Here is a 23,796-nt window from a genome sequence, read left to right on the forward strand (position 1 = left end):
ATGAAATCATAGCAGATTTCTTTGAATTAAAAAGTTATGTACCAGGTGGAAAGTGATCATCTAAGGACTTAAATTCTAACTTCTTGTAAGCTTTAAATGACATGTCTGTGATCATGCAGAGAGTGATACAACTTCTGGATGGCAAATTTTGTCTGTCTACCTTAACTTTCCCAAGATTTTGCCTGCCAGAGTAATGTAAAGCAGGTTAATGTTACGTTGCCAATTGATAGACACGTGATTGGTAGGCTTAGAAGTTAGATGTCTTAAAAGACCCAGTAGTGTGGGAATGCCATGGAGTAGGAAGGCTGGTCCGGCTCAGATATGTTTGAGAATCACAGTAAGGAATTGTGTACAGCTTTATCACTGATCTCTACGCAAGTACACACACAGCTGAAAAAATCTCAACTGGTGTCGACCACTACTGATAAGCATATGCCTCGATGTACATATTCGCGAACATGTTGCCAACGGTCACTAGGGTTTTTAATGTATCTCACTGGATAGCAAATATGGATCAATTAATTCGGACCAACCCATGAATGCTCCACACTACCGGGTCTGGAGCATCACTAAAGAGTCATGACACCATATTGACTAAAGATTACCCCCCCCCCCCCCCCATGTTTGATATTTGAGAATTAGACACATAATAATTATTATCCGTCTTCACTGGACATACAATATACATTCACATTCTTCCAGGACTAAATTCCTTTTCTCTACAGCCAACAGGTGGACCAAGTTAACAGGAAGAATGAACCAAAGATAACAAAGAAGGTGAATTCTAATTATGTTTAAAATATGTTTCCATGTTGTTATCACTTTCTTTGAATACTGTTTTCTACTCTCAAAATTGTTTTCTATTTATTGCATGGAACTTTGGCTCTTGTGGGAAGTATAAAAATCTGTACATTTTGTAGTTATCAATCTGCCATTACTATGTGTCTATCTATAGATAATGTTTTGAGACATTCTCCACGATTTGTAAACCTGTAGTCATTGAGCATAGAATTATAGATGTTTTGTTTTTCTGTCAATTTTTAAGGGAAACAGCAGGAAAATTGCAACTTGCTTGTAAACTGTAAAAGAATTGCATGCATGACCAATTAATGGAGAACCTAGTGTCATCTGTACCTCTTTGTCATAAAGTCGTCCTGTTTGTTTCTTTTGTTTTTCTCCTGTGGAAAAAATGCATACAGACAAAAATAAAAGTCAAGTTCATATATATAAAAAAAACAAAAATGATTCATGTGTCTGTTTTCTCCATGGACTAATGCTGATTTTCATGCGAGTGTAAATCTGGGTGTGCACTTGTGAACACATAACTGGACCTGACGTCAAGGTAGGGCAATTTGTCAATTGTAATACTGGCATAGTACCACAACCACCGAACTAGGCATGATACACTGCACGAGCTGAAATTTTTGTGAACATATTTATTTTGTTGCAACTGATTGACAAATTGCCCTACATCGACATAAATAATGTTATCATGGCTACTACTAAAACACTGATCAATTTGGTGCTTATTTACGCTGATGTAGGGCAATTTATCAATCAGTTGCAATGAAAACATCTCGACGGAAGAATTTCATGAATTTGCATATTTATTTCATGATTTGCTACTTGTCAGGCATTTTCAGGTCTTGCCACTTTACCTTTCAAGAAATAAATAAGAATGAGTAACACACAGCAATACTAGTACTAGCACTGAATGTTTTCACTTGGTGATTCCCTGTTCATATGTTAATAGTTGTGTGAACAGATAATCTGATTTTCCTCAAACTTCACTAATGTGTATCACTGTTTCTGCATTCGCTGAATCCATGTGTACATTCGAGGTAAGTTTCCCTTTGAGATAGGAAAAAGTGTAGTCCCCACGGCCGTTATACCACCTGGCCATAAACGTAGCTTGGGCATAGGACTTCAATAGGTCTTAATGGGGAAATCCAGTCCAAATATAAGTTAATCTGATAAGAAAGAGTAAAATACTACGAGTACAACAGTATAATTTTGCTGGAAATCGGATGAAAAATAAGGAACTTACGACATTTTGAAGTTACGTTAATTTTTCGGGAAACGGTTCTTGAACGGTCAATATGAATACTGTATAGGCCATATATTTCACGAGTCTAAATTTTCGCGAATCGGGAATTCCCGACAATTTCGCGAGTGGTTAAATTCGCGAACGTGGAGTCCTGTACTGAACGAAGAAATGAATATGTGTACGTCACATCCACAGCGGGATCAGAGTCAATATTTTCGCGTGTCTTTAATTTCACGACTAGCACACGACTCGCGAAATTCGTGAAAATAAAAACCTCACAAAATATTTGGCGTATACAGTATGCAAATGGCAAAGTGAGCATGTCATCCCCTCATAACTTGCCATATAGTTTGAACATAAAATTGTGAAATTTCCGGTCTTTCATTCACATGCAATTATACCCGAGGCTCAAATCCTCTATCTAAACATCCACTATTCTGAAGTTATTCAACCAGGAATAACATCATGTTTCAGACTTCAATGACAGAAATATTGAATTTTTTAATTTTTTGTATGTATACATGGAAAATTGTGAGGTTATGATATGGTTACCTCACTCATTTGCATATTCATACCCATTGTACAAGAACTAATGCAGAAATTAGCAAAACTTAAAAATGTCATAACTTCCCTATTTTTCATCTGATTTCAGTCAGAAATTTGTACCGTTGAACTTGTAAGATTTTACTCTTTTTTTATCAGACTAACTTATATTGGAACTCGATTTCCCCTTTAAGGGTCCAAGACGAATCACTGCTGAAGAATACATTGGTATACACTACTTGCAATTTCATTGCCTTTATTCAGAAAAACACTCGTGACCCAATGATATGGCCAACAGGCCGGTGTACTGGTCACAGCCTGTCATGGATACAGGGGAATCTCATTATAACATGGGTGTCAGATCCGACTTATTTACCTTGTTATATCAGGACTATTGTTGCAACCGTACACTTGGAAGACACTCATAAATAGTGAACATGTTCAGCTATGAGAGGGTTTCACACATAGTATGAAGCAATATTGATGAACAGGAGAGCATCATTGCAGACAGGTATAGGAAGTGGTTTAATTGAAGGGAAGTTTGCTGGTTTTCAAATGGCACATGATTTTGCCCACTGTTTGGTCTGGACCAAGACTTTTTGATACATCCGCACAAATCCCACTTTTTCTTCTTGGCCCGAAATTCATCTTGCATTAGAAGAAAATTTGAATTCCTACATTTTGAACATGTACAGGTTGGACAATTATGACAATTTATGTCATTAAAATGGAATCTTGTTATATCTGACCTCGCTATATAATGGGACTCCCCTGTTGTAGAATTTGGACAATGAGGATGTAGTCAGGTTAGAACTGTACCTGCTGTGTATTATACAAAGTACATTCCATGTAACATGCAGAAGAAATGAATTGCTGCAATATCTACATGCTTTAGCAAGTGCCTGCAGTCCAAATGTTCATATCCAGTCTGTGTTTGATCAAGTCCAACGTCATGGAAGTTTTCCACAGTGGTAAACACTCCAATCTAACCCACACTGTCTGTTCACCAACACAGGACAAAACTTGCCAGGAGGCTGCATGTTATCCCACACAGGTCTCTGGTCACAGTCCATCTTAAAAGAAAACCATAGTTCTGATGAACGTGCTCACATGCCCACTTTCATTGTGGTGGTGTCCCATTCAATGTCATGTTCCGCACTTTGACATGTAGGTCACAGGTTCAAGTCTTCCCACAACACTTACATCTCCGAATGAAGACACTTTCTCCACATATGCTCACACCTATCAAGGTGTATGAATAGGTTCACTGTGGGAGGCCGAACATTTCGGTGAGTGGATCTTGCGTGTGTGAGTCAAAGAGAGTGACAGCCTGGCTGGAATACTCCCACCTGATGGAAAGTGAGAGTGCACCTTAGGTTTGGGTGTGTCTCAATTCCAGGACCTGGGTAACAGCATGTTGTAGAGCGCTTTGAGCACTATGGTGAGATGTGAGACATGCTCTATCAAAAATAATTCAGAGTATGATAATCATCACAAATCAAAGGCTCACTCCAGAGTTTTCTTATCTCTCTTCCAACTCGCCTCTTTTCACAAGATATTTCTGGCTTGATTGTTCACAATCGGGAAGCAGTTCACTAAACCACAAGGCTCCTGAAATCACCTCCTCCCCGTATCAGGTCTCCTCTCCTTGCCTGATGGTTTCCTGGTCACTCAGAAATGTCTTGCACTTGCTCTTCAAGACATTAATGGCCTCTGACACCAAGACATCTGGAGTCAGAGCTCCTGTGGACTCCACGGAAACTGGGGATGGACATGGAGGAAAGCAGACATCCGAATGACAAAGCAAGGTCAACACAGAAGTTAAGAAGTTTATGAGAAATATCTAACAAAAACATTGCAGTACTCACAATGATGAAGAATCAGTAATTTCATTGTTCTCAATTAATTTATGACAAGTATAAAGTTGAGATGATCATTCAGAAACAGCTTTCAATTTATGAGCAATTGCTGACCAATTGGCAAATTGATTGATTGATGACCTGATTAATAAATATCATTCAAAAATGAAAATGGCTCATTTTTCAGTTTGTCCATGACACACATCTAATTCAAATTCAGTATCTCTATGGGACAGCAACATTGTCTAAAGACATACAAGTATCTAGGAGTTTTCCTCTTCATAACCATCACCCCAACATATACTGCTAATACATGGGACTAAGCGTGATACTTACAGATGAAGTGATTTCGTATTCTGTTCAGCTTCACGCAGTCCTTCAGCTCCTGGGGAAAAACAGGTACAGTCACCACTTATCAACTGAAACTTGAATCATTTGACCTCTGCTTTAACAAGATAATATTATGGTAGCATTTTCATCGCATGTTTTTGTTTTGTTTTTTTCTGCTCAAAGTGGAATGGACAAGAGATATGACAGGGCACACTTTTCACAAGACATTTGTACAAAATCTGTAAAAACTCAAAATCTATCTTCCTACAGGAAGAGAATAAAATGTACACCAAATTGAATCCACAGGTAAATAACAGTAATAAACTCTCACAAGTCATCCAAAGTATGTTTTGGAAAGAAAATTCAGAAGTATCTGAGGAGCTACTACTGCCACACATGTAATGTGAATTAGGTAGTCCCTCTTCACAATGAGACCAGCCATGGCCGAAATAGGTATTCCACATAATTGTTGACAATGATGTAAGAACTGCATACAGGTACAAACACAGTCTGAGCTTGTCAGTGGTATTCTGGAGAGGGCAACTTAACAGTGTGATGTTAAGGCAGATGTATTGAACTTTGTGTAGTACACAGACAACTTGATATCTAACACAAATCTCATGCACTGAATTCTGTCCACCCACTGCTCAATAATCTGGGCCAGAGATGATACATTTAAAGACCAGGGGCCCGTTTCATAAAGCTTGTCATCAGTGACAAGTTGTCATAGATGTGACAAGCTACTGAAATCCTTGCATCTGATTGGCTGAGAGCAAATTTGTCATAGAAATGTGGCAGTTGTCACTGATGACAAGTTTTATGAAATGGGCCCCAGGTAGTGTGAGAAATCACGGAGTGGGAAGACCAGCCTGGCTTGGATATATTTGAGAATCTCAGTAATGAATCATGTACAGCTTTATCATTGATCTCTGTGTAAAGCACATACACAGCCAAAGAATCTCAACTTGAGTTGACCATTACTGATGAGCCTACGCTTCGATGCACATATTCGCTGACAGGTGCTATTCCTGGTTTTCAAATGTACCCCGATGCCCAGTGGGCCGCGAAGGAATCAGGACACCCATGAATCCCCACTACCACATCTTTGAATGTTAACAACAATTCGTCTCCCCTCCCCAAGAGAAAGATACTTACATCATGCGAGAAGACTTCTCTACTGCACGTATCTCTCCTGGGATGAGCCACAACTGCTTCTGGCACACCTTGATACAACCAACACAAAACAGATATTATGCTGTGTCAGGCAGGCTAATTAACATCATCTGGCAAAGACCAACACACATTTACATCATCAAAGAAGTTAAAATCTTGGACTAGTATGATTGTTCATCCATTCAACCATAATTATGCTTTTGGAAACTCTTGTACTGAATACTTTGCAGAATCAAATAAATTAAATATTGTATATTTTTTACAAGGAAAAAAAAATGCATTATCTGATTAGCAATGCATCGCATCAAATACCATCATCTCCTTTGGGGGCTTGTGTATAGGTTCTTTGCAATCTTACAACCTCAGTAAATTACAGAAAATATAGGCATTTAAACTTTGAGCATAATTACTCGTTCCAAACAAATTCTAGGGAGTTCATCTTCAATTTCATTCCAGCACATCCTACAAAGTTATCTGATAATCATACTGTAGTTTACATTCAAATATCTTTGAACAAAATTGCCCTTCAGCTAAGTGAATTACAGTACTCTGAAAATCAAACTTGACAATCACTGCACTCACTATGCAGTCCTTCCGCATCAATTTATTTAATCAAGTGACCATGAGCTTGATCTGATTCTTTTCTCCTACTTGACCAACTCTATGAAAATTGTTAATCTATGTAATGCAGCAAAATCATTCTGTGCTATTAACATACATTCTCCACAGTACTGTTGCTCACTCAACATCTGCATCTATGAAAATGGGTGAGAAATTCCATGGAGCTGATAGATAAGATGAGAGATCAGACCGGATGAATGTGGGTGGGGTGAAATTGTGTCACACCGTGAAGGGGTTCTCGGCAGCCACATTGGATGTCCACCCTGAACGACCGGGTCGTTCTTTGCTCTAGCATTCCTCATACGACACAACAGCCAATGGTGCAGACTGTGTGGGGTTTTCATGGAATGCAGATGCAGAAATTACTCTTAGTCTTCTTCTTTTCATTTGCCTTAAAGGGAAATGAAACCCAAATATGTACAGGATTTGAGCAAATTAGTAGAACACATAAGTGAAGTTTGAGGAAAATCAGACAATCCTTTCCAAAGTTATGAATTTTTAGAGTTTTGGTGCCATCACTGCAGGATGAGAAGACTACAAGAGTTTGTGATGCCAAGCATGGACAACAAAGATAAACAAAACATAAATAGAAATCCATAGAAATTAATTTCTCGTGAAAGGTACACATTCCTTTCCTTTTGATATTGACATATTGCCTGTCAAGGGTAATAATTCCCAATTTTCTGAAAGTGATTTTTCATTATGCCAGAAAAATGGAAATATGTTGAATTCTGTTCACAATTTCTTGACATCACTGTCCGTACATAACATTATGAAATGCTGTAAGTGTAGAACTCATAACTTTTGAGCAGACTGTCTGATTTTTCTTAAACTTCACCAATGTGTTGTATCAATACTGCTGCATTCACTCAATCCATATAAATATTGGGGTCGCATTCTCCCTCAAATCTATTTTTTCCCTCACTTCTTGCATGAAAGTCTCCATCCTAAAAACACTTGTGTCCTCTACACACTGCTGCACTCTAAAAACATACATAATTCACTGATGTGAGTGTGTTGACACAATGTAGCCTATGTACAAAGACATTCTAAAATTAGTTAAACTGCTTGAGGTGAGATCCCTGTTTGTCTAGCTGGCGATCACCTTACCGTTTCTGTCTTCAATCTCAATGACACCAGGAGAGAAACACTTCTGCAGCAGCTTTGCATTCTCCCCTCGGATCGGCTTGGTCAGGACAATCTCAGGCATGAGGCGATACGATGCAGTGGCTGGATGATAGGAAGACAGCAAAGGGCAGGGCAATGATTGAATTTTGAACTGTGTGGAGAATTGATATTTGACAAATAACTGGAAAGTATCAACAGAGTATTAGCAAACAATGTTTGGTTGAACTATGTCAAGTCTTACACTGTCAAGTCTTAAAAATTGCTGGTAATTGTAGTCACAAATACTCAACCATACTGGTCAGACATATTATATAGATGATGACTGGCGGGGAAGGGAACATACCGAATGTTCCACCCGAAGGGTTTGAAATGCTATTGAGGGAGGTTATAAGTCCCGAGACGAAGTCGAGGGACTTATAGCCTCCCGAAATAGCATTTCAAACCCTGAGGGTCGAACATTTGGTATGTTCCGGACAACAAAAGTCATCATCTGTTATATTATATGGGTTGGTCAAATACCATCATTATCAAATAATTTCACGCTCTGAAAGTGGCGCATCAAACCGTACCGTACCTTATTGACATCATGGTATTCTTAGCGATAAGGTCCAATGGCCAGCACGCGCACAACGCACTCGATCGCACTAGCTCGCGCAGAGCCAAATTCACTGTGTGCGCGGGTATTTGTTACGTGAAAATGTTTTCCCCATGGGAGAACATAACAAGAATGTTCGCCCATGGGCTAACATAATGAATGTACCTCCATCACTTGACTGTGTTTAGCCAAGTCACATCAATCCTGTGTGTGAGTTAGGCCCGACTCAAACACATGAAAGACCAAAATTCATTTATTCATCGCAAAGAGCAGGGTGCTAACCCAATGAAGTAGTCCCCCACCTACTCACACAAGAAAAACGGGCGAATGATGCTGACTCCTCATCGTTCGCCCCAGGTGACTAGCAACAGTTAGGGAACAGCATTAACTAGGCACATTGTGCTATACGCTTGAAAGAATGAACCAGTCCTACATACCAATATCCACATTTGATCATTGTCGTGACATGGTCTTCAATAGAATTTACAGTAATTTATAGCGGTTGATTGAGCAACAATGTGTTGCATTTGACATCAGAACAAAATGTACACTTGTAGCTACTTGCTGTCAAAATAAGTCTTTGACACTGACACTTGAACTGAACATCAAGTTTACCAAGCATGCTTACCGACAGGTGAGAACTTGGCGTGGTCCTTGCCGATTCCCTTCACACAGTGCATTTTGAGGTCAATCTCCTGGCCGGGTCTCAGCTTGGCTATCAGAATGTCCTTGTCCACGGGACCAATGCCTTTGGGTCCATACTGAAAACAAACAAACAAACAAAAATAAAAATAATGCCTCCGGTGACACTAAGTGGCGGAGGCATAACAATAGGCAGTCTTAAGTTTACACGAAGATAAGTAGAAACTCATAGTTTTCATGCCGACAATGAAATTCCCTCTATCCCCTTACACAACCTGATCAGAATGACAAATATATCCACTCAATCTACTATCATTTATATCCATTTGGGTCTCCTGAATTGTATCACAGAACACCAATAGTCTGTACACAATTTTGATGCAGAAGTCAGTCATAAAGAAAGTGTAGTCTTGTCAATATCCATGAGCCTGTTTACAACCATTTTGCCATAATGACTGGTGTTGATCACAAGTAATCATGTCCTCTAGCTAACATTTTGTCATAGTTGGCCCTCTTGTTTAGAAAGGTCTACATGCATATCCCCAGCTCATTAGAGAAGGCAAATAATGCTTCCTAGTACTAGTGAAACCTTGAATCCTTTGGACCTATCATCCTTTGGTCCTATTCCTTGGTACGCCCACTTGTCAGGGCCTCAATATGTACTGCACACATGAATGTAGTGAAGACACGAATCATGTCAGTTATAAATGGTTAAGTTCTCACCAGTTCCTCTTGGTTTCCTAAGGGTATCCACTTGATGTGCTCTGTTGTAACTGGTAAAATCAACAACAAACAAATACATAAATACACCATCACACCGTTAATTGATTTGAGTAGAAATGTATCTCTGTAAAATAGTTACAGTGAAACCCTAGTCATCCCAAAAGTGCCAAGTCTATTGTGATTCATTATAGAGTAAACAAATATAACACCACAAAACAAAAGAATCCATAAACAACAGCAAATGATGAAAACAAAGGAAAGATATTCACGTTTAGCAAATACACAATGACCACCAGAACAGATGTCACTAGTCCAGCTTAGCTATGTCAAAAGTGAATAAAGTTTCATGATTTACACACCTTATATCAATCTAGAGAGATCAAAGAGACTGAACAAGTGTGATTGATGGTGAAAACATATTTGTATATGTGGATTAAATCATAAAATCATGTAAAGAGAGGATCAGAAAATCAATTGCAATTATGGAAATGAAAATAAACAGTGACCTCTAAATTAATCTGATATTGACTTGAAGTCACAGTTAATTATGTAAGTTTGATAAATTAAGTCTGATTTTTGCCTCTGACAAAGATTCTGCTAGGATCAAAAGCTCAGGCCCCTTTTGATTCCATTTCACTCCATTGGCTCGCCACAAATGGATAAGCAGTTTTCAGTAGCCTTTTTTGCTGCATCCAATAAATTCTGATACAGGCAGGCAAGCAAATTTTAAATAGAAAGTTGGAGATGAATCATCAGTTTTTCATCTCTTTCAGGGATTATAGATCGTGATATCTTGTTGCCAGATTTTCTGTTGACTGGTGCTCTCTGACAGCTCGATTAATGGAAACTTTATCCACCAAAGCATATCTTCAAAGCCTCGTCTTATGTATTTTTAGATTATGTTTCAGATTTAGCTACACTGGTAAGTAATAGCTTAAGTAAACATCAGACAATAGCATATATTGTTTGTCCTTTCTGAGATACATCAAGAATGAAGTGTCATACATGTTTTGTAGAAATAAACAAAAACATGTACAAGAGGAAGAATAATGAATGTGTTAACCCTATCATGAATGGAATCTCTATGTACCTTTGGCATTCTTGTACAGTTCGTCTGGGTCTGTAGCATCCTTGGGTGCGTTGGGGTTCTTAGAACACTTCACCTTTAGCTGGAACTCCAACGTGTCTTCAGCTGTACCCGTTTCATCTCCTAAAGAAGCAACATACACAGGCATATCCCCTCTCAAGTAACAATTCAAAAGATGTTCAGAAGTAATGCTGACATTCTTTTTTAATGATCATGCAAGAGAATTACAGGGCAATCCACAGATTATGTGAACATTCCACGGTAACCTTCTTATTGTAATCTTGCTACACTAAGCCTCATCTTTGCAAAATCAAGTACACTTACAAAATTGTATTAATACTTTTAAAAAAAGGGGTCATTACTTTTATCAATATTGTAATTAAAGATAATATAAAGTTTTGGTACTTCCAAAGTTTCCCTGAATTTCCTTGTCTTAGTTTGTGTTTCAGGTTAAAGTACCTTTCATATAACTAACACTGTGAGACTTATTCGCCCCAAAGTGCTCTCATGTCTTAGTAATCATGCAATTAACTGCGACCAGCAGCCCCATACGCATAGCGTAATGGGGCTTCGCATTGTAGCATTCAGGATCATGACAGACTATAGTATCGTGGGTAAATATCAACTTAAAATCCAAAAATTTCTTCAATTTGAAGACTTACCAGTTAAGTTGAAGTATTGAAAACAGGCTTCGGGCAACGTTTGGTTCTGCCAATAGTCCCTTTCTGTTCGAACTGATGACTGAATGTGACTCGGTCGAGAGGACCTTGGGAGAGCTACACTGAATACTACAGCCAGCGCATGCGCACACATCACATGCACACAAATTTCAAACCCATGAACGGATAAGATGTCTGTGTGCGCATGCGCTGGCCGTCAATTCAGTGTAGCTCTCCCGTACGGCGGCGAGTCAAACTAACGCCTTTGGTACGAAACCATTATTGCATGATTACTAAGACATGAGAGCACTTTGGGGCGAGTAAGTCTCACAGTGTTAGTTATATGAAAGGTACTTTAACCTGAAACACAAAATAAGACAAGGAAATTCAGGGAAACTTTTGAGGTTCCAAAACTTTATATTATCTTTAAAGGTATATAAAATCCATAACAGGGCTGAATTGGTATTGGGGATTATTATTGCTGAGTCCTATATCTGCCATGATCGCAGTGTCTAAATATACATCATGTACATTGAGATGGAACCATATAACGCAGTATCCCAGGGTATGATGGTTCCCCAGGGTACAGCGCTGTGCATCATTATAAGGCAAAACACACCAAGTCACAGGCTATGCCTACAGTATTCTACACTGAGGTGGTCAGCTCACCTTCCTGGCGGTACTCAAACATCCGTGGATCAGCCTTGATGGGAATCAGCCCCAGCCTATGAGCCAAGACTTCATCCTGGATGATGGAGGTATTGTTGAAGATGAATACCTTCTCTATGGCCATGGTGGGAACCTGCAAGAATACCAACAGAATGTGCTAGTCTCACAATTTCTTTCAATGTATGTAACATTTTTTCACCTCTTACTAACAGCTGAAGTTATTTCAGATGTATAATGCAATGCACACTGAACATTTGACTCAGTGCTAGGTTGGGCATGGTTGGGCATGGTTCTAGTATTTGAAAACTGCTATTTAGGTTGTCATAGGCAGATGTGCCTGAGGATTATCCTGATCTTCATACTCAAAAGAGAAACTACAAACTTTCTGTAGTCACATACACACACACACGATACACTTGTAAACTTTTTTACCGTAGGAAACAACACTGATGTATCATATTTACATTTACACTGGAAAACTATTTTACTTGAATGGAGGTGAAATACTTGACATTTCTGTGACCTAATAAGGTCAAAATCATCACACTTTAAGTTAAAATGACCTACCAAATTCCTTGCAAGTACCATAAAACACCAATGACAGAAAAAAAAAGCCAACTAAACTCAAATATCTGACATCTCTGCCAATTTTGCGGGTCCTTGAAATGTCTGTTATGTGATTACATAAAATAGGAAATATTGTAAAAACCTGAGCCACCACTTAGGCCTACTTCTGATACTGAGGTTTGGGGGCAATATACCAGTTAATAGAGTTTTGTCACCTATCCTACCTCAGCCAGAAGAATCCGCCTGAAAGCATTTGCGATCGCTGGGTCCACGCCCACCATATCAAACTCTAGTTCCGTGTCTGTCAGCCGCACAATGTCGATCCGGAAATTCTGCATCAGAATGAAAAATTGGAGCAAAACTGTTATTCTATCGTGCATTCTTGCTACAAACAAACCTTGGAGTGTCCAATGTACACATCAAATTTTGTCATTTGAAAACAAAATTAACAGGTTGAAACGGATTCACAGTAAGTAAGAACAAATGCAAATTTAGGTATCATTCAAAAAAACTTGAGCTTCAAGTAAAAATTTCAAACATCAAATATGCATCATTTCTAATGGTCATGGACATAGATTTTCCTACACGGGTCTGTACAGGTTGGTCATCAGTTCCCATATTACAAAATACTTTCCATTGTAATGCCATCATTCTTATTGGGAATTATCATTTGGCATTTTATACTTCAGATTTGTTTTTTGTTTTTTTTTAAATCATATAATTACTATAAGTAGTTGATGTCTTGATTCAAGACTTGAATTAAGAACACCCGAAACTCTTTTTACCCGGTGGAGCGCGAAAAATTATTCGCACGAAAATATCCACTTTTACAGTACACCGATCCGACTTGACAGAATGATCAGCCATTTCTGCAGCATCCCTAGCATATGGTCAATGCATGATAGACATCGCTGAGCAGTCTAGTGCTGTCAGCTACGTAGTACCAGGACACCACAGCAGTGTTGCACACAAGAAGATCTTCAGATTGGTATGTGACACATTATGTTGTGTGGGCATAACTGATGTGTTCATGGTGGAACGAACTATAGCCGAGTGTCAGACTGTCACACAGTTTAGATGTTATTCAATCATGGTCTAACCTCGGCAAACTTGTGAAGATCGAATGCATCGTCGTATCCCACATAGTTCCCGGGGAAATCTGAGCTGTGTACCTGAGAGACAATCATTGACATGTGAACGAAAGTTAGAAAATAAAAAATTCTGTGCTCATCATCAGTTTTACATCCATGAATGCAAATCATAGAGTGATGACACTTGTGAAATCGGCAATTAAACAGACTAATGTTTGTGACAAGACAAAAAAAAAAAGGCACTGAGAAAAGACAATGTGTATTAAAATTTTACATAAACTACTAAAAAGCATTTGAAATCTGGGCCTGCTGGTCCATGTCATTAAGACAATGAACATATGGGCAACGTACACCCGTACGTAAAAACGTACACGTGCAGGTACATGTGCCCTGTAGGCCTTTATCTTAATTCACTACAATTTTCTTTAAATTGTAATGCCATGGTGGTGTGTGATGTAAGACATTGCATGTTGATGTAGAAACGGTCTAGCTCAGTTGTCCAGCCAGTTGCACTGGACTTGGGCCATAGCCACCAGGTCATGGATAATGCCAGGCCCATGAGTAATTTAAATGCCACAAGCATGAGGCTGTTTTAGATCTAAAAGTTACAGTGACGTGAGTAGAACAAAGAGACCGTCAAGAGTCTTTTGAGGTCAGATTAATTTACTCAAAACTGTGCATGGCTATGATCGATGATGGCCTTCAACTAGGTCTAGAGTAAAATATCCCGTTTGCGGCAATTTAAGCATTGTTAATGGTTTTTTCAACTTGTAAACAAATCAGGCAAATTATTTTCAACCATTTCATATAGGCCCTATCAGACAAGATTATTCATTAATGCAATTGTTTTCATGAAAGAAATTTGTCGTTGCCGTGCCAATTTATGCCGTTTTTTCCATCAATTTCGTGAAAGTGCGTATTTATCTCACAGTCGGCAGCAGAGCCCAGAGAGCAGTACTGAAATTTGACTTTTATGAAGATCTACGGTACTTTTTGAGCTGTTTGAACCAACAATTTTCTTCCACACAGTCCGGAACAAAATTCACACTCTGCACACAAAATCAGTGAAAATGGAAGCTTCTCCAGCTAGCAAACATGTCACTGTCAGACTTCGTCACAGATGCAACTCATAGCTCACTTTAAAAAAAATATATATAAATTTATATACAAACGGCTGTTTTCGACATCTTGTTGTTTAAATATTCTTACATTATCAACTCCATGTTCCAGCAGACGAACACGTGTTCTCATTTCCTCCATAGTTGCACACGCTCGCTCGCGATCCTTGCTCTCTGACTGACTTTGTGATTCGAGCTCTCTCCCCGCGCCGCGTCTCCTTTCCTAAGTAAATTTGTCTACTAGTGTCTTATTCTTGAAAGACAGCAACAAGAGATGAGTGAAATGAACTAAAATCCTGACAGAACAGAAATTATGAAATCGTAATGATCGTTGGGAGGCGATGTCACGGCGCTGGTCTTACGTCTCCCGTCCGCACCCGAGGCGCTAGTAGCTAGCCTAGGCCGGTACGGTCGGCGGCGCGCTGCTCCTAGCTCGCGATCGATCCCGTGTCTCTCTCAGTGCGCGTCCGTGGCCGCATGGTTCTCTGCTGGCATGGCTGGTGTAAGAGTTCTGTGGGCTGGTGTACGCGCGCTATCGATAACTCACTGACCGTGCATGCGCCAACTATCCACGTACCCAAATACAACGGGAACCTCGCACTTGAGGTTTGGTAAAGTCCATTCTAAAGATGGGTAAAATTTCCGAAAAAACAAACATTTTTATACACTGTGTACAATGCACTGGAATGTTTTGCGTAGAAAAGTAAAAAACTATCGCGTGCATCGTGTTTGCTTTTCAGAAATAGTTTATACAACATTGAGTATCCAAAATAACGAACGTATAAATGTTGCAAAAGATGTAATGCCCTCAAACCCTACCTCATCTCCTGCTTACCATGCTTTACCTAATCTTTTAATGGAACTAGCAAGATCATTTCCGGATTTGCTCTGAAGACGCCCTCCAAGAAAATTCTTTAAAGATGGTAATTTCCTTTTATTTTTCGAAGATTATGCTGTGTACTTATTGCGCTTACCAAATTAGAATCGTCTGTTTGCTATGTTCTGTTGAACATGTATTCAGATTCTTTGAATATGGTATAAAGTGTACGATTTTGAAACATAAAACTATTGTAGTCCCAGATATTCGTTTTTAGGCTGTGACGTGAGTTAAGGAGTTGTCTGTTCATAAGAAAACTCTGTGCTGTGCCTGTGGCCTCTATGACATGTGGTGAGGTGTCTGTATCTGTGTGAATTTAGAAAGTGTGGGTATTTTTCATGTAATCACCTCTTGCAGACAAAACAACAGTCGTCATGAATTCTTACTCCACTCGTTTAATAGCTCTATGAATGCGCCGTAAAGCGCCACATTTCTCAAGGATTCTTTGCTTGCTAAAATCTTTATCTTGATCTTGTTCAATGGATGGATGAATCATGAATGACATGATCAGTTATGATGAATAAATGTATTGTGATCGCAACTGCCATAACTCATACTCAAAGTCATATCATGACAGTATGACACTGAGCTTGATGTTTGTATAATCTGTAGTAAAACCCAGGCTAATTAGATAATGGGCTACAAATCAATACTTTGTTGTAATATTTGTATGTTGAAGACTTATTTTTGGACTTTATGGCAAGCCACAAGAAAACTGGGGAAAAAAATCCCTGCTTGTTTGATAGGACCACTATATGAGCAAAAAGATTCTCCACTATCAACAGTACACAAAACATATCACTGGTACACAGGAAGCCATATTTTTGTGACTTTTTAAGGCAACCTTGTACCACAATACATACAGTCATTCTAACATCTATAAGTGTATACCCTTCCTTTCTTGAATCTATGTATTGTCTTGCTGCTACAATACTTTGTACCTGTGGAAGTGAACACATAAGTCATGACAAGAGGGGGATCTGGGTTGCAGAACATACCGTTGCAGGACCTACAGCAAAGAGTTGTGTTCACTGTTTGTAAATGTACTAAAAAGACTTTTATATCAACATTGACAGAGAGTTATTCCCAAATGATATGGTGCTTTCCATGACTTATCATTCTAATACCCAGTACTTACACGTACATCTAGAATTCTGTGAATTGTGATTATCAACTGTACTGTTTAAAAATTCAAGTTCGAATGTACAGTGTCTTAGATTGATTGTACTGAGTTCGTAGAGCATGATATCCTGATTTTCAGGGTTTACTAATATGCTGGGGGTTCTATATACTTAAGTTTTGTTTATAATTTATTCCATTGTTAATTCTGACAAAGGTTACAAGGTTGTAATGAATGATTGATACATAGAACAACCTTTCATATTATACAGATTTTCAACAAGGATAAAAAAGTTTTCTAGTCTATTCCAATTAATTGACGATCTGGAGCACATGGATTTCAGAAGAACGTGTCAGAGATTTACATGTAGTTCATACGTCTGGTTAGTGACAAGATACAGTCTATCAGTATACTGACAAACTGCTCAACTTTTCATACATTTTGGACATATGTTTTGAATATCTTTGTTATGTATTTCATTGGCTGAGAAGAAAGGGAGGGAAGGAATGAGGGGTTAGAGTTAGAGGAATTTTTACCAGTGCAAAGAGGCAGCCAGTGCTTCAAATCAAGATTACCAGTACTCTTGGTACATTGTTGTTTCTTATAATGCTGCTCTGGAAACTTATTTAATCTACAGTGATATGCAATTGTGCAGATGTAGGATTCTTTTTCAAATAAAGCTTTCAGCCATGCATCTGTGTACTAAGCTCTCTAGTTGTTTGTTACACTTCAAGCCAAAACAGGTATCTTCTGTTTTTTTCCCCCAGGAATATTCTTTGTGTGCTTGTATGTATATAAATTATCCATGTACATGTATTGCAGGCAAGGTAAGATGGTAGAGGTTAATGTCTGGTGTAAAGAAATAGAATCGTCAATGCCCATGTTTCACTCTTTGCCTCTGCAGATTCGCTTCATCCTGATTCAGAACAGGGCAGGCAAGACCAGGCTGGCCAAGTGGTACATGGCATTCGATGATGAGGAGAAACAAAAGCTTATCGAGGAGGTCCACGCCCTTGTCACAGTACGAGATGCCAAACACACAAACTTTGTAGAAGTGAGTTACTCATTTCATTCATTCTCTCTCTCCTTCCCCCTTGTACTGTTCTGTTTTTGTTTTGGTTTGTTATCCAGCTTGACTGTTTAGTATCAGGTGATGGGGAAGAAACTGGCACAGATTACAGAATGCTGCACAAACATCTTTCAACCAGTTTCCCACATATAGTGTACATGTAATGACTGATAAGCAGTATTTTGTGTCTCTAGTGTTTGCATTTGATTTAGATTCCGAATTGGTCTTCTTGACATACAATATTATAATATTCAAACTTTCAGATGACTGCTAATTTTGTATGTTATATGTTTATCTCTTTCTATCATTATACTATAATGACCAGCCTTAAACTATGAAGTACCTCATGACAAAGAGATTTCTCTTGTCAACAGGTGTATGTTCTGAAGGAACTTGACAAAATTACACTGATATATACTCGCAGGACTAAATTTGTCAGTACTTCAACTTGATCATGACAATTATCATCTTTCTTTGTCATGTCAAAAAGAAAGGTAAAGTGTCCTTCATTTATCCAAATTTACCTTCATCCTACTGTAAAAGACATGAGATATTGTTACCAATGATATTGTGACCCATGTAAAATGGTAAAAAAAGAAGAAGTAATGTTTGTATAGGCATTATTCTATCCCTGAACAGATGGAAACAGAATTATTTAGGCTGTCAGTATACAATTTGTAGAGTGGATTCAGTGTTAAATAATGACTTTTAGGACACATTTCAGTATTTCGCATGGATTCATCATCCCACTGCACAAATCTGAAAGTTTTGCACCACTTCGTATTGTTGTTGGTGTCACTGTTTGCATGGATGAGTGTTGTCTGCGATGCCCTGCGTGTGTGCACCATGTAGTGACGCTTGTTTGTGCTCCTTTCTTTTACAGTATCGCAACTTCAAGATTGTCTACAGGAGATACGCGGGTCTCTATTTCTGTATCTGTGTTGACGTTGGGGACAACAATCTGGCATACCTAGAAGCTATACACAACTTTGTGGAAGTAAGTATCAGCAGTGACAGGATGCACAGACGTGAGATTGTTAGCAGCTTTTACACAGCAGGATGTGTTGTGTAATAGAATTGTAATCATATATTCAATGCATGGACTATTGGTGATATTGAGATCACATTCCATTTTTGCCTGTTAATTTGCCATTTTGTGTGGTGATTGATAGATACAGTGTATATTTTCATGACTGTCCTAACATTTTCCTGCTACGAAAAGTAATTCTGGGAGTGTATAGCTGGTAGACATAGAATGACAGTGTGAATGAGTAAGAAAGAAAAGAAGGGATAGGGGAATATAGTCACATGGTCATAGTTAAGTCTAGAATTAAGCTACAGCACCCGTGTGTTGTGTTGTTCCAATTTCATCACTGTCACGTCCTTAAAGGCATAATTTACCATTTGCAGATGAAATGAAAACCCAGCATTAGTGCCTCGAAATAGTTCTAAAATGTTAGTTAGGAATAGAAACAACCAATGTAAAGATTTGAACCAGTATCATCAATGTTAAGTATTGTTAAATATATGAAATGTGAATAATAGTTATAATAAGAATGTTTCCAAACTAAGCTGTCTACAGTTATGCTTTAACCCTAAAGGGGCCGGGCTTTTTTGGCTATGCTCAGACCGGGGGGGGGGGGGATCTCGGCCATCGGTGGTGCTATCGCGATGAAATTTTGCATGCGTGAGACCCGCGCCATAATCTACAAGATTGTGTTATAAGATTTTTTGAAACAATCAATTTCTAATTTAAATTAATTAATTATGCAAATTAAGCTCAAGGTGATATTTTAGCTTAATTAAAAGCGTTGAGAGTCTAATTTTTGATCTGTAAATCTGTTTTAGCATATTCAACAATTGTACATCACAAAAACTTCCAAAACTCATTTCAATTCTTATGTATTTTATTGTTTTCAGAATTTCTTATGTATTTCTTTGTTTTTCAACTTTTGTTTTTTCTTTGTTTTTTCATTGGAAATTGTCACTGACCACTTTTCTACCATAATTAGCACAAAATTAATCAATGAAAGTGATTAATTGTAAAAATAATCAGGTTTTTATGCCTTTCATGACAGAGCACTGTTTTCCATAGGAAATGTACACAAAATCACAAAATTGTGCCCGTTTTGGAGCGACATTCTGTTACAAAAATGGGCGTGGCTTCGCAAAAGTATGCGCGGACGTTGCAAATTTGGTCTCAAAAGTTGTGCGAGACTTGAACGAAGAAAGTCAAGAAGCCTCGCGATGAGGCCTTCTCGCGTTACAGAATTATAGCGTGAAACGTCGAGGGGGGGGGGCGGGTTCCGCCCCCCCCCCCCCCCCCCCCCGGCCCTTTTAGGGTTAATGAGAAAAATAGTGATAACTCCTTATCTTTTAGGCTTTATTGCAAAAATTTTATATGGTACGATGTTTTGTGATACAACTGACCTACACATATGCAACAAAAGTGATATCTTGAACATTTGTTAAATCACTGCTCCCAAGGAAAACAGGACCTTTAAGTGTCATGTCTTAAAAAGAATTTTGAATGAATCAACCCTCTCGGGGAATTCTGATGCAACAATGTTTTCCCCATTTTCTGCAGGTGCTGAATGAGTACTTCCACAATGTGTGTGAGCTGGATCTAGTTTTCAATTTCTACAAGGTTTACTCCGTTGTCGACGAGATGTTCTTGGCGGGAGAAATCAGGGAAACAAGTCAGACAAAAGTCCTCAAACAGTTAATGACACTTGGGCAGTTAGAGTAGGTCAAGTTTTCCAGTAGTATGTTTTTGTTGTTGTTTTCTTTTAATGTTGTACAATGCAAGCTGCTTCAAAATGTCTGTACATTCAAGTATTCCATGTTAATTCCTGCTCACAATTATAGCAGTGTTTCCTACATCTCTCATACTGGCAGCCTGCATAGAGAAATATGAGAGAAATATGTCTCAGAGTATCTCTTATGTCAGTGAGAAATATGTTTCACGTGCGCAATTATTAACTGAGGTTATGTCATGCATTAGGTTTGTGAAGATTTGTAGGCCCTATGAAAGCATTCTGATGTGTACATCTTTTTTGTGAAGGCCTGTTCATAGTCGATAAATGTGATGCCAGTGTTAGAGCAATCCCTTCATGGCAGATCGAGCATTGCCATGGATTGTGATGGAAGCAATAAGAGCCAACTGTCACACATCTGTTCCTGTACAACATTAACTCGTTGAGGACGGACTGATTTTGCTATAACACGCTTTTCCCATAGTCACCTGCCCGGGTATACTCGGGGACTCGTCCTCAACGGGTTAAGATAGGTTGCATCTGGTAGCATACAAAGAAATATCTGTGCAGTGGTTGTTCAATGATGTGAGCTATTGAAGTCATCAGTATTCAATTACTGTGCTTTTTTGTCCTTTTGTCAGTGACACGACTAGTGTGTACTCCATACCTTCTCGTCTGCTTCAAACTTGTCCAAACAATCATTATGTTAAAGCACATCAAGTGATAAATGATTGCAAGTGGGTCACCCTAGTTTCAAAAGTCACATAAAAGTTTTTTTGGGTTTTGTTTTCAGTCTTTACCACCTGAATGTTTCGCTTTAGGCGATGAAAGGTAATGAAAAACCACTCACACTCTATTGAAATATTAACAATTTTAAGGGGTCAAGAATTTGATGGAACATTTTTAGAAGTGTCATGAGCAACATTCAACACTGGTTTTTCAGTTTTTTTACTTAGTAAAAGTATCCATGCCAGATAAACTTGGAAAGTATGAAAGTGGGAAAGTGTTCCTTGGTCTTCTTACATACTGTTCCTTTCATGTTAACACGAAAATAAACATAATATGAGCAGTGGTTTGATGTGCAGACATTTTGGTAGCAAGGCATGCAGTTGCATCGAGGTTGTATTTTCAACAGTATGTACAAAATTATATATATTATGATACATATGTAAACTGTAAAGTAATGTGCTACATTATGATGTGTGAGAATATGTGTAAGCGTAGTACATGTATGAGGAGTCCCAATTATTGGCTGTTGTATGCAATGTAAATTGCTCCAATAGTGTCATTTGACAGCCCTTTTAGTGCTTTGTGATGTTGTGCTGCTGTACATTGAATTTCTTATTCCTACAACAGAACAGTATAGTATACCCAAAGGTTGACTACTATTTCAAGATTTAATTCACATTTGGTCAAGCAGTGCATTAATGAATGATGCCTGATTTTTAGATATCTGGATTTGGATTAGTAAAGGAGGAGACACTTATCTCTTCTGTAAATGATACTTACAAATACTTATCAAATGAAATACTTAAATGAAGTATCAAACATGATCTAGTGTGATATGTGAGCTAAAACTCTTGTAAGCCAAGTATAGCAATTATAAGATAAGCTTCCAAATCACAATTGCCAATTCTTATCGGTGCAATGAAAGTGTCACAGCAAAGTGCTGAATACACATCATACCACCTCCAGAGAGATAACTCATCAATTTGCAATGATTGAGACATCCCTCTATTAGCTTAGCGTGATAGACCTGTGAATTTGTCATTACCCATTCTTTTCTGCCAGGTAACTACATGTACATCATATGTGTACAAAGAAATGAAAAAAGAGGATTTTTGTATTTTCTGTGCTGCTGTGTATCTGCAATACTACCCCTTTTGAGTGACAGATACAGTATGTCTTGTTGCAGATTTCCGAATATTATTGTATGTACCTCATATGTTGGCACATAAAAGGAGAGATTTTTTTTATATTTAAGTGATTCAACATTGTTGAAAATGTCATCATGAAATAAAGCCTGTATGCCTTTTATGTTGAAAGCAAACAAGCATTTATTTTTTTGGCAATGTTACAATGAACATATTATGTTTAACTGACCTTAGTTATGAGCAACTCAAAAGTGCAACTTCATTTGCATATTGAGTACAATTTTAGAGGTACAGTTTATAGTGTAGTAGTTAGCTTGATGTCATCACAAACAGTCATGTTTGGTTGAATTTGAAATACATACTTGTACACTGTATTAGCAGGGGACAGCTAACTATGTAATTTGCGAGTGCATACATTATGATGCAATTAATAATCCCTCAAGTTTAAATTTCTAACCGTTCTGTTTTGTATAATGGAACACTGCCAACTTAAAGCAAATCTTTTGCTCACAGTAAAGATTTTACTGCAGATTGTTGATTGACTTATTCACACTTTGTTGCAGTTTAATTGCACCATTCTAACATGCCAATCATTACATGTACACTGTATGTGTAATATCCTCATTTTGGAACCCAATATACAGTGTAGTATAGTAATTTGTGTACCTTGTGCATGACCAAGTGCTGGTAAAATTCAAGCATCAATGGTCTGATGTGTAGCAGTCTTTGAGTACCAAAGCCAACTATGCTCAGTTTTCAACTTGCGATTCTTGTGTAGATTGTACATGTACCATACTTAACTGACTTTGTGCATCAAGACATTCCATGCATGTAGAATTAGGGGTGTGGGGTTGTAAATTGTTGTCATGTGTTGTGGGGTAGTCATAAACTCAACATGTGCTAGTGATTGGAAAAAAAATAATCACCTCTTCTTTGCATAGAAAAATGAAGGAGATAAACATAGACCTCCGCAAATTAAATATTTTCAGTCAAAACTGAGATGAGCAGCCATTGCAAGCAACGGCAGAATGTAAGATCAGCAGTTTTCATGCCTACTGTATGTATGGTCACATGTGACATGGCTACACAATACTGATATCAAGTTTGCGCTTGGTAATAAAAGGCCATTATTTGGTACAATCAACTTAACCACATTGTGCTTGTTCAGAAATGTTTTCATGCTTCAGTTTACTAAAGTACAATCTTTTGTCAACACCAAGTAATGTATGTAATGAACACACACACACA

The 23,796-nt window shown here is 38.2% G+C and overlaps 2 protein-coding genes across 2 annotated transcripts; one reads left to right on the forward strand and one right to left on the reverse strand.

Annotated features, from left to right (window-relative positions):
• Window positions 1-2,821: 2,821 nt before the first annotated feature.
• On the reverse strand, window positions 2,822-15,223 carry LOC140236697 (DNA-directed RNA polymerases I and III subunit RPAC1-like). Its single transcript, XM_072316621.1, has 11 exons — window positions 14,944-15,223; window positions 13,744-13,815; window positions 12,868-12,975; window positions 12,077-12,209; window positions 10,752-10,871; window positions 9,662-9,711; window positions 8,925-9,057; window positions 7,684-7,803; window positions 5,935-6,002; window positions 4,786-4,834; window positions 2,822-4,351 (listed from the first exon to the last, which is right to left on the reverse strand). The coding sequence occupies exons 1-11, from the start codon at window positions 14,992-14,994 to the stop codon at window positions 4,224-4,226; spliced, it is 1,032 nt and encodes a 343-aa protein (XP_072172722.1). The 5' UTR covers window positions 14,995-15,223; the 3' UTR covers window positions 2,822-4,223.
• A 487-nt stretch (window positions 15,224-15,710) lies between these two features.
• Window positions 15,711-23,697, forward strand: LOC140236708 (AP-2 complex subunit sigma). Its single transcript, XM_072316633.1, has 4 exons — window positions 15,711-15,775; window positions 17,754-17,903; window positions 18,802-18,915; window positions 20,506-23,697. The coding sequence occupies exons 1-4, from the start codon at window positions 15,773-15,775 to the stop codon at window positions 20,665-20,667; spliced, it is 429 nt and encodes a 142-aa protein (XP_072172734.1). The 5' UTR covers window positions 15,711-15,772; the 3' UTR covers window positions 20,668-23,697.
• Window positions 23,698-23,796: the final 99 nt, after the last annotated feature.

The sequence above is a fragment of the Diadema setosum genome, chromosome 1 (assembly GCF_964275005.1).
Source record: "Diadema setosum chromosome 1, eeDiaSeto1, whole genome shotgun sequence".
Classification (NCBI taxonomy): Eukaryota; Metazoa; Echinodermata; class Echinoidea; order Diadematoida; family Diadematidae; genus Diadema; species Diadema setosum.

What these genes read in the sequence shown, in the direction of transcription:
- LOC140236697 (XM_072316621.1), bottom strand. Translation starts at nt 14,994, where the DNA reads ATGGAGGAAATGAGAACACGTGTTCGTCTGCTGGAACATGGAGTTGAT. An exon ending in CGCCAAGTTCTCACCTGTCG is followed by an intron (nt 7,804 to 8,924) that starts GTAAGCATGCTT and finishes CCTATCATCCAG; the next exon opens with CCACTGCATCGTATCGCCTC. An exon ending in AATACGAAATCACTTCATCT is followed by an intron (nt 4,352 to 4,785) that starts GTAAGTATCACG and finishes GTCCATCCCCAG; the next exon opens with TTTCCGTGGAGTCCACAGGA.
- LOC140236708 (XM_072316633.1), top strand. An exon ending in AACACACAAACTTTGTAGAA is followed by an intron (nt 17,904 to 18,801) that starts GTGAGTTACTCA and finishes TTTCTTTTACAG; the next exon opens with TATCGCAACTTCAAGATTGT. An exon ending in CTATACACAACTTTGTGGAA is followed by an intron (nt 18,916 to 20,505) that starts GTAAGTATCAGC and finishes CATTTTCTGCAG; the next exon opens with GTGCTGAATGAGTACTTCCA.